At 53.4% G+C, this 11,327-nt stretch overlaps 1 protein-coding gene across 1 annotated transcript in view; it reads right to left on the bottom strand.

Annotated features, from left to right (window-relative positions):
- The window catches only part of LMO1 (LIM domain only 1), a 119,129-nt gene extending 108,420 nt beyond the window's left edge, over window positions 1–10,709 (bottom strand). The window contains exon 1 of the mRNA XM_069739895.1: window positions 10,049–10,709. Within this exon, the coding sequence (XP_069595996.1) occupies window positions 10,049–10,070 (22 nt within the window). The 5' untranslated portion in view covers window positions 10,071–10,709. The remainder of the gene's footprint in view (window positions 1–10,048) is intronic.
- Window positions 10,710–11,327: the final 618 nt, after the last annotated feature.

Here is an 11,327-nt window from a genome sequence, read left to right on the forward strand (position 1 = left end):
TATCTGTCAGGAAATCAGCTCCCAATCACCAAGTTCAGTGACTCCCATCCCTCCCTGCATCTCCCCTGGCTCACTCTCTGCATTTGATCCCAGAAGAAGTCTCCAGGCTCCTCTCTTCTCCTCGTCCGACTGCATGCACCACCGACCCCATTCCCTCACATCTCCTCCAGTCTCTATCTCCAGTCGTCACAACTCACCTAACTACAATCTTTAATCTCGCCCTCTCCTCTGGCATTTACCCCTCCTCCTTCAAACACTCTATCATTACTCCGTTACTGAAGAAACCCACCCTCGACCCATCCTGCCCAAATTACTACAGACCAGTCTCCAACCTCCCCTTCATCTATAAACTCTTGGAGCCCCTGGTCTACTCCCGCCTTACCCGTTACCTCTCCACTCACTCCCTCCTAGACCCTTCACAGTCCGGTTTCCGCCCCCTACACTCGACAGAAACTGCACTCATCAAGGTGACCAATGACCTTCTGACAGCAAAGTGTAACGGTGACCACTCTCTGCTCACTCTTCTCGACCTTTCTGCAGCTTTCGACACTGTTGACCACCGTCTCCTTCTCTCTAGGCTCCAGTCACTTGGCATTAAGGACACTGCTCTCTCCTGGTTCTCCTCCTATCTTTCTGACCGCTCCTTCAGTGTTCTGTTCTCTGGCTCCACTTCATCTCCTCTTCCTCTAACTGTCGGGTACCTCAGGGCCCAGTCCTTGGCCCCCTTCTCTTCTCCCTCTACACGGCCCCAATTGGACAGACCATCAGCAGATTTGGCTTTCAGTACCATCTTTATGCTGATGACACAAAACTGTATACGTCATCCCCTGACCTTACCCCCGCTGTACTACAGAACACCGCTGACTGTCTGTCCACAGTCTCCAACATCATGTCCGCTCTCTATCTGAAACTCAACCTCTCCAAAACTGAACTCCCACCATCTACTAACCTCCCTAAACCTGACGTTTCCCTCTCCGTGGGTGGCACCATAATAACACCCCGGCAGCAGGCGCGCTGTCTGGGTGTTATGTCTGACTCCAATCTCTCCTTCTCCTCCCATATACAATCTCTTGCCCGCTCGCGCCGCTTACACCTAAAGAACATCTCTAGAATCCGCCCTTTTCTCACTATGGAAACAACAAAAACCCTCACTGTCGCCCTGATCCACTCCCGCCTGGACTACTGTAACGCTCTATTAATTGGCCTCCCCCTCACTCGACTTTCCCCTCTCCAGTCTATCCTTAATGCAGCAGCCAGGGTCGTCCATCTGGATAATCGTTACTGAGACGCGTCCGCTCTTCGCCGGTCGTTAGACTGGCTGCCCATTCATTACAGGATACAATTCAAAGTACTTGTTCTCACCCACAAAGCTCTCCACAGTGCGGCCCCCTTACATCTCCTCCCTCATTTCTGTCTATCGGCCTAACAGACCACTGCGCTCTGCAAATGACTTTCAACTAACCTCTGCACTAATCCGTACCTCCCACTCCCGACTCCAAGACTTCTCCCGTGCTGCGCCAATCCTCTGGAATGCTCTACCCCAAGATATTAGGACCATCCACAATTTACATAGTTTTAGGTTCTCTCTCAAAACATATTTGTTCACAGCGGCCTATCATGTTCCCTAATCAGTCATTTTATGTTTGTTTGTGTGTAGCCCAGTCACTATCCCCATCTATCCCCCACCCCCTGAAGATGGCCGGACCCTCATTGTAAATACATCATTGTAAATACACACATGTACTTTGTATCTCCCCCTCCTCATTGTAGATTGTAAGCTCTCACGAGCAGGGGCGGCTTATTGGGATTTAATTATTGTATTGTTAACGTTGTTACTTATGACTGTTGTGTTTTAAACCGTTAAAGGGAACCTGTCACCTGAATTTGGCGGGACTGGTTTTGGGTCATATGGGCGGAGTTTTCGGGTGTTTGATTCACCCTTTCCTTACCCGCTGGCTGCATGCTGGCTGCAATATTGGATTGAAGTTCATTCTCTGTCCTCCGTAGTACATGCCTGCACAAGGTACAATCTTACCTTGCGCAGGCGTGTACTATGGAGGACAGAGAATGAACTTCAATCCAATATTTCGGCCAGCATGCAGCCAGCAGGTAAGGAAAGGGTGAATCAAACACCCGAAAACTCCGCCCATATGACCCAAAACTGGTCCCGCCAAATTCAGGTGACAGGTTCCCTTTAAGCTGTAAACCGCTGCGGAATATGTTGGCGCTATATAAATAAAGATTATTATTATTATAATAGATAGATTATAGATGGATAATATATAGATAATAAATGATAGATAATAGATAGATAATAGAGAGATGATAGATAATAGATAAATAAATAATAGATAATATATAAATAGCTATATGATAGATACTAGATAGACAATTGATAGACAATAGATAACATATATATAATAGATAATTTTTCTTTTGATGATAGATAGATATTGGATAAATAGATAATAGAAAGATACATAATAGATAGATAATAGATGATAGATAGATAGATAATAGATGTGACAAGTTTTCTCTGTTTTGCTCTGGTCCCTTCAGGTTCTTTGACCTTTGAAAATTATTTATAAAAATAGAAAACACAGCAAATGTTATAAAGTAATAAAACACAACGCACCATTTTCCCACTACAGTCAACCAGTGGCGTCAGTGGTCATGTGCTGCATTACTCACATCACTTAAGAAAGGCACTGTTTTGTCACAATGTTACATAGGACTGCAGGTGACATCTGCTACATTATCTGTACTCAGTTATCGCTGTGTTATTTGTGGTGTTACATAGGACTGCAGGTGACATCTACTACATTATCTGTACTCAGAGAGTTATCACTGTGTTATGTTGATTTTTACATAGGACTGCGGGTGACATCTACTACATTATCTGTACTCAGAGAGTTATCACTGTGTTATCTGTGGTGTTACATAGGACTGCAGGTGACATCTACTACATTATCTGTACTCAGAGAGTTATCACTGTGTTATCTGTTGTGTTACATAGGACTGCCGGTGACATCTACTACATTATCTGTACTCAGAATTATCACTGTGTTATATGCGGTGTTACATAGGACTGCCGGTGACATCTCCTCCTGTCCGTCTCTGCTTCCCCGGCTGCCGCTGTCTGGGCGGTGATGCGCGGTTTATCGCTTGACCTTTATATATTCATATACAATCAATAGCCACTTAGCCGCGCACCTTCCCCGAGAGCTTCCCGGATGATAAGCGGCGGCTCCCACTGATCTCTGCAGCTTGGAGTTTACTGCAATCTCTTGAAGGAAAATAGGAAATATTGCGCCGACCGTCAGATGTTCGGCTTTGCTCCTGGCTGGGGAGACTTCCTGCTGCTCTGCTGAAAATCAGTGTGGCTGCCCTCACCCTCCGCTCCTCGTCCTCCTCGCCCTCCGCTCCTCGCCCTCCGCTCCTCGTCCTCCGCTCCTCGGCCTCCGCTCCTCGGCCTCCGCTCCTCGCCCTCCGCTCCTCGCCCTCCGCTCCTCACCCTCCGCTCCTCGTCCTCAGCTCCTCGCCCTCCACTGCCCACCCTCCGCTGCTCACCTTCCACCTGCCACCCCGTTCCTCACCCTCCGCTGCTCACCCTCCACTCCTTGCCCTCCGCTGCTCGTCCTCCACTCTTCGCCCTCGGCTCCTCGCCCTCCGCTGCTTGCCCTCCACTCCTCACCCTCCGCTACTCGCCCTCCGCTCCTCACTCTCTGCTCCTCGCCCTCCGCTCCTCGTTGTCCGCTCCTCGCCCTCCACTGCCCGACCTCCGTTGCTCACCTTCCACCCCGTTCCTCACCCTCCGCTGCTCACCCTCGGCTCCTCACCCTCCACTGCTCGCCCTAAGCTGCTCACCCTCCACTCCTTGCCCTCCGCTGCTCGTCCTCCACTCTCGGCTCCTCGCCCTCCGCTGCTTGCCCTCCGCTCCTCACTCTCTGCTCCTCGACCTCCTCTCTCTCCGCTGCTCACCCTCCAGTCCTCGCCCTCCGCTCCTCACCCTCGGCTCCTCAGCTTCCGCTGCTCACCCTCCACTCCTCGCCCTCCGCTGCTCGTCCTCCGCACCTCGCCGTCCGCTCCTCACCCTCCACTCCTCTCTCTCCGCTGCTCACCCTCCACTCCTCTCTCTCCGCTGCTCACCCTCCACTCCTCGCCCTCCGCTGCTCGTCCTCCGCACCTCGCCGTCCGCTCCTCACCCTCCACTCCTCTCTCTCCGCTGCTCACCCTCCACTCCTCGCCCTCCGCTCCTCACTCTCTGCTCCTCACCCTCCGCACCTCGCCGTCCGCTCCTCACCCTCCACTCCTCGCCCTCCGCTCCTCACTCTCTGCTCCTCACCCTCCGCACCTCGCCGTCCGCTCCTCACCCTCCACTCCTCGCCCTCCGCTCCTCACTCTCTGCTCCTCACCTCGCCGTCCGCTCCTCACCCTCCACACCTCGCCCTCTGCTGCTCGTCCTCCGCTGCTCACCCTCCGCACCTCGCCCTCCGCTCCTCACTCTCTGCTTCTCGCCCTCCGCTCCTCACCCTCCGCTCCTCATCCTCGGCCTCTGCTGCTCACCCTCCACTCCTCGCCCTCCACTGCTCGTCCTCCGCTCCTCACTCTCTGCTCCTCGCCCTCCGCTCCTCACTCTCTGCTCCTCGTCCTCCGCTCCTCACCCTCCACTCCTCGCCCTCCGCTCCTCACTCTCTGCTCCTCACCTCGCCGTCTGCTCCTCACCCTCCACACCTCGCCCTCTGCTGCTCATCCTCCGCTGCTCACCCTCCGCTCCTCATCCTCGGCTCCTCGGCCTCTGCTGCTCACCCTCCACTCCTCGCCCTCCGCTGCTCGTCCTCCGCTCCTCACTCTCTGCTCCTCGCCCTCCGCTCCTCACTCTCTGCTCCTCGTCCTCCGCTCCTCACCCTCCACTCCTCGCCCTCCGCTCCTCACTCTCTGCTCCTCACCCTCCGCACCTCGCCGTCCGCTCCTGACCCTCCAGTCCTCGCCCTCCGCTGCTCGTCCTCCGCACCTCGCCCTCTGCTCCTCACCCTCCGCTCCTCATCCTCGACTCCTCGGCCTCTGCTGCTCACCCTCCACTCCTCGCCCTCCGCTGCTCGTCCTCCGCTCCTCACCCTCAGCTACAGATACTGAACCTGTCACTTACTTTGCATGATTAAAGGAAGCGTTCCGCACAGAAGTATTGATCAGCGCGGCTGCAATCTTTTTAAGTCATTTCATCGCAGCATAATGCTACTTAAAACAGAATCTCCAATTACCTTCCCCCGCAGCCGCCACGGAGGATTTGCCATCTGTATAAAGTTTTATTACCGGTAAGAGCAGATTGGCACAGAATGGAAAGTGGCATCAGGTGCAATCATGTCCACTCCGCCTAGAATGGATCAGCAAGGTGACCTCCGCTGATAGCGGCGCAGCCGTACCAACAGGATAGAGCCGGAGTGACGGTGTGATAAGTGCGCAGCCCTGGGTGTAAGGGTCACCCGGACTGAAGGTGTCACATCGGCCACCAGATGATCCTGCACATGGGAGGTTGTGTGACTCTTCTCCTTGACGTGTGTGGGGCACTCCTGATAGCGGGGCGGGGGCAATCCTGATAGCGGGGGGCACTGCTGATAGTGGGGGGCACTCCTGATAGTGGGGGGCACTCCTGATAGCGGGGTGGGGGGCACTCCTGATAGTGGGGCGGGGTCACTCCTGATAGTGGGGGACACTCCTGATAGTGGGGGCACTCCTGATAGCGGGGTGGGGGGCACTCCTGATAGTGGGGCGGGGTCACTCCTGATAGCGGGGGGCACTCCTGATAGTGGGTGGCACTCCTGATAGCGGGGGGCACTCATAATAGTGGGGGGGCACTCCTAATAGCAGGTCATGGGCACTCCTAATAGCGGGGCATGGGCACTCCTGAAAGTGGGGGGCGCTCCTGATAGCGGGGGCACTCCTGATAGTGGGGGGCACTCCTGATAGCGGGGCGGGGGCACTCCTGATAGTGGGGAGCACTCCTGATAGCGGGGAGCACCCCTGATAGTGGGGGGCACTCCTGATAGCGGGGAGCACCCCTGATAGTGGGGGGCACTCCTGATAGCGGGGAGCACTCCTGATAGTGGGGGGCACTCCTGATAGCGGGGCGGGTGCACTCCTGATAGCGGGAAGCACTCCTGATAGTGGGGGCACTCCTGATAGTGGGGGCACTCCTGATAGCGGGGCGGGGGCACTCCTGATAGTGGGGGCACTCCTGATACCATCACAGTCTGTAGAGTGTAAGCTCCGGGGTCCAGGACGTCGCCGTGCTGCCACTCTCAGGTTTCCTTTTTTTAGGCTTTCTCACTTTTATCTTGCGGTAGATGATGGCGGAGTGTAATATATATATAATGCTTTGTATTAATTGTGCTTTGCGCCAAACATTCAAAACGGTGAACGTGGGTCATGAGTTTTGTACAAAACCAAAGAACTTTTAGTTTTCGCCTCTTACCTTTTTTGTGACTTTTTAGTTCACAAAAGAATCAGGTGTTCTGCGAAAATAAATTTGTGCAAAAATTATAGAAGTAGAAAAAAAATCACACTGGGGGAATTTGCACAAAAAGTTAGCGACTTTTTAAAAGTCGCAATTTATGAATTAGCCACAAACATTTAGAGACTGCCAAACCTCGCACACAATGCAAAAACTAACAAATAAATGCACCGTACAATAGTCGTTAGAAAAGGCACAAACTAAAAGAACAGTAAGACACAAATGCAAAAAAATACAAAATTAGAAAAAAAGCCCTAATATAATAATGTCCCAAAGTCTCCACTGTGCAGATCATAGTTTTCACAGGTTGTTACATTGTTGCATCCACCTCCATCCCGTCACACAGGATCTTCTGCTGCTTCGCTCGGTCTCGTCAGATCTCCATTAATGCCGCAGATCATCTCGTATTCTGGGCGATCAGCGTTACCGCACACCGTCCCTTCACATTAACCGTCTCCTATCTCGCTCCATACGGCAGGATTCACACTGCGTTTTTGGGGCATTTTTATACCTTTCTTATCTTTTTCAGGCTCCACGTTTTTTTCTACAAGACTTAAAAATTGCCAGAAAAAAACACTTGTTACAAAATCAAAATAGAAAACAACCGGAAACGCAGGAGAAATCGTCTCAATGAGCGATTAAAAAAACAAAGTCACCTTCCATCTAACTCCAGGACTAACCGCCCCCCACAAGGCAGAATGTGACTCTGCCCCCCCCCCCCCCCCCGGGGTCCCCCAGATCTGGTCCTCCATGATCGGCTGATTACCCCTGATTACAGATCACAACCACAGAGGCAAAACAAAAAATTTAGAATGAAAGATCTTATGTGGATGTGAGAGAGCAATAAATGATCCCAGCACAAGCACTACCTCCAGCCTCCGCAGACCTCACCAGCCCCCGCAGACTTCACAAGCACTACATCCAGCCCCCGCAGACCTCACCAGCCCCTGCAGACCTCACAAGCACTACCTCCAGCCTCCAGAGACCTCATAAGCCCCCGCAGACCTCACAAGCACGAACTCCAGCCTCCGCAGACCTCACCAGCCCCTGCAGACCTCACAAGCACTACCTCCAGCCTCCGCAGACCTCACAAGCACTACCTTCAGCCTCCGCAGACCTCACCAGCCCCCGCAGACCTCACAAGCACTACCTCCAGCCTCCGCAGACCTCACCAGCCCCCGCAGACCTCACAAGCACTACCTCCAGCCTCCGCAGACCTCACCAGCCCCCGCAGACCTCACAAGCACTAACTCCATCCTCCGCAGACCTCACCAGCCCCCGCAGACCTCACAAGCACTACCTCCAGCCTCCAGAGACCTCACCAGACCCCGCAGACCTCACAAGCACTACCTCCAGCCTCCGCAGACCTCACCAGCCCCCGCAAACCTCACAAGCACTACCTCCAGCTTCCAGAGACCTCACCAGACCCCGCAGACCTCACAAGCACTACCTCCAGCCTCCGCAGACCTCACCAGCCCCCGCAGACCTCACAAGCACTAACTCCATCCTCCGCAGACCTCACCAGCCCCTGCAGACCTCACAAGCACTACCTCCAGCCTCCAGAGACCTCGCCAGACCCCGCAGACCTCACAAGCACTACCTCCAGCCTCCGCAGACCTCACCAGCCCCCGCAGACCTCACAAGCACTACCTCCAGCTTCCAGAGACCTCACCAGCCCCCGCAGACCTCACAGATCACGCTCTGATCTGAGTGCCGGGTGCAGAGCCGGGTTTTAAACATGCGAGACGCATCCGAGTTGCTCACAAGTGAGTGGGAGCCCCTAGATGAAGTTTCCTCATGGAGAGGATTCAGACTCATAGTGAACCACAGGACGGGGCGCTGAGCCGAGAAGCCCCTCACAGATGCAGTGAGCCCCTCTGGGTGCATTGTTGGTCAGGACAATATCTGACTAATGCGGCATTTAGATTGTGAGCCCAATGGGGACAGGGACCGAAGTGAGTGACGACCATCTGTGTACAGTGCTGCGGCATATGTGGCCGCTACACAAAGGTAAAGACTATGTATACACGGAGGGTGACCCCGAGGCAGCACGTACTCCAGTGTGGTCACTTCAGCCCCTCTCGTACATTTGTCGTCTTGGAGACACCTGCCCGCGTCCTCGCCATAAGTGCTGCTGTGACGACCCCGCAGATCCGCTGTTCACACTCCGGATAATTGCACCTTTTTAGAGGAGATCAATGTCAGACATCTGGCGGCCATTAGAAGCGGCGGCAGCGGCCACACGGTGTCTTCTGGAGATGGCTCGAGAGATTGTGAGTAAAGTGCTCGAGCCGACACCGATCCCGAAAGGTAAAATGCCCCTAACCAGCCGCGGACACCGGGGACTACTCCATTAACGCTGCCCTGTCTACACAGGGAGCCACGCAGGTCCTCTACACCGGTCTGCTGAGGAGGCTGAGGGTGATGTGGAGGATGAGGGTGATGAGCAGGATGAGGGTGATGTGGAGGATGAGGGTGATGAGGAGGATGAGGGTGATGAGGAGGATGAGGGTGATGAGGAGGATGAGGGTGATGAGGAGGATGAGGGTGATGAGGAGGATGAGGGTGATGAGGAGGATGAGGGTGATGAGGAGGATGAGGGTGATGAGGAGGATGTGGAGGATGAGGGTGATGAGGGTGATGTGGAGGATGAGGGTGATGAGGAGGATGAGGGTGATGAGGAGGATGAGGGTGATGAGGAGGATGAGGGTGATGTGGAGGATGAGGGTGATGTGGAGGATGAGGGTGATGAAGATCAAAGTTTCATGACTTGTACCGGTAACATGTGACTGTAATTAACCCCTCCCAGACTGGGGGTCACACACGATATTACCGGGTGTCTGCATTGACCACAGCTCCTAATGCGCTCTGATGAGGAAGGTCGGGTTCGTTTTCCTCCTTGGGACCACCTGATATAGACGCCCCTCCGTGTGTCAGTAATGAGCCCTCCGCTCGCCGTTATTTGCCTTTTCTTTCCATTCGTGAATTTTTCAACCTTTGCAAAATTTTCAATTGTACAATTAAAAGAAATAACTCTGCGTCTATGAGAATCGGCGCTCAGGGTCCAGCGTGTCTGCCCCCTCCCCCGACCGGTCCCGTCCCTCCTGCCAGACCCCACATATGTGGACAACCAAAAACTAGTTTCCTGTCAGTCCGTCCTTCACATGTCTCATCTGAAAAGTAAATGAGTTCCGCTCCAGCCCAAGGATCTCTCCCCGGCGGCGGCGGCGGCACAGCGGCGACGTCTGATGCCTCCTGCTCTCCAGTCTATTAATAGGAGGAATCTGCAGACGCTGGGAATCAATGAACATAAGGAAAAAAAAACAGGAGAGACGAGCGTGGAGGAAGGAGCGATGGCACCCGGAGCCGGCAGAGCCGCTGTGCAGAGCCGTGCTGCAGTGCAGAGCGCAGACTACGGAATAAAGAGGAGCAGAGCAGCGAGCGGAAGCGTGCCGAGCGGAGCAGTGTGCAGAGCGGCAGGCATCCCCCGCCACAATCACGTACAAAGCAGCGAGTGATAAATAACGGCGGACTCACCATCCTCCTTGTCCAGCACCATCCTCCCAGAGGCTGCAGGGAGCCCGAGCTCGGCTGCTCCGCCGTCACCAGGAGCCTCCAACACGGAGAGGAGACAGAGCAGGCGAGGAGGCGGCCGGTCGTCCTCTGCTGGGTCCGGGGACTGCTCAGCCTCCTGATCCCTGCGCCGTGCAGAAGCCACCGCCGGGGCGCTGCTGACGGGGGCACCGGGCTCCCACGACACCTCGTCTGCAGGATCTAATGTGATTGTGGCCCCGGCTGCAGGATCTGAAATGACAGAATCTCCGTCTGTGGGAGCTGGTGCGGCGTGTGCTCCCTGCCGCTGCTGCCGGAGAAATGCGCCGGCTTCTCCCAGACCCTCAGATCCCCTCGTTAATTAAATCAATTCATTATGCTGAGATCTGATTAGCCGCCCATCCCCCTCCTTTGAATCAATTATTCAATACACAAACATAATTGGCTGTGCGAGGGGTGTCTAAGTATTAGCTTATTTAACTCCAAGGACACTAATTACCCCCAGGGCAAGAGAACTTTTCTCATTAATTCTAACAAAACACAAAAGCGCAGTCAGTGAGCGAACGTGTGAGGAGGGAGGATGACACGGGCACGGCGGAGGACCTGAGCGGAGACCCGGGCTGCTCTGTGTCTGCACACCGTGTGTGCCCCGATCATACACCAGCCACCAAAGACACGAGCCGAGGGTGGCCGCAGCTCCCGAGCCTGTGCAGCCGCCACGTGACATCACTAGTGTATGACATCACTGTAGTGTATGATGACATCACTGTAATATATGATGACATCACTGTAGTGTATGATGACATCACTGTAGTGTATGATGACATCACTGTAATATATGATGACATCACTGTAGTGTATGATGACATCACTGTAGTGTATGATGACATCACTATAATATATGATGACATCACTGTAGTGTATGATGACATCACTGTAGTGTATGATGACACCATTGTAGTGTATGATGACATCAATGTAGTGTATGGTGACATCATTGTAGTGTATGGTGACATCATTGTAGTGTATGATGACATCACTGTAGTGTATGATGACATCACTGTAGTATATGATGATATCACTGTAGTGTATGATGACACCATTGTGGTGTATGATGACATCAATGTAGTGTATGGTGACATCATTGTAGTGTATGATGGCATCACTGTAATGTCTGACGACATCATTGTAGTGTATAATGACATCACTGTAATATATGATGACATCACTGTAGTGTATGACATCACTGTAATATATGATGATA

Source organism: Ranitomeya imitator, chromosome 9 (genome assembly GCF_032444005.1).
Source record: "Ranitomeya imitator isolate aRanImi1 chromosome 9, aRanImi1.pri, whole genome shotgun sequence".
In the NCBI taxonomy this organism is placed as follows: Eukaryota; Metazoa; Chordata; class Amphibia; order Anura; family Dendrobatidae; genus Ranitomeya; species Ranitomeya imitator.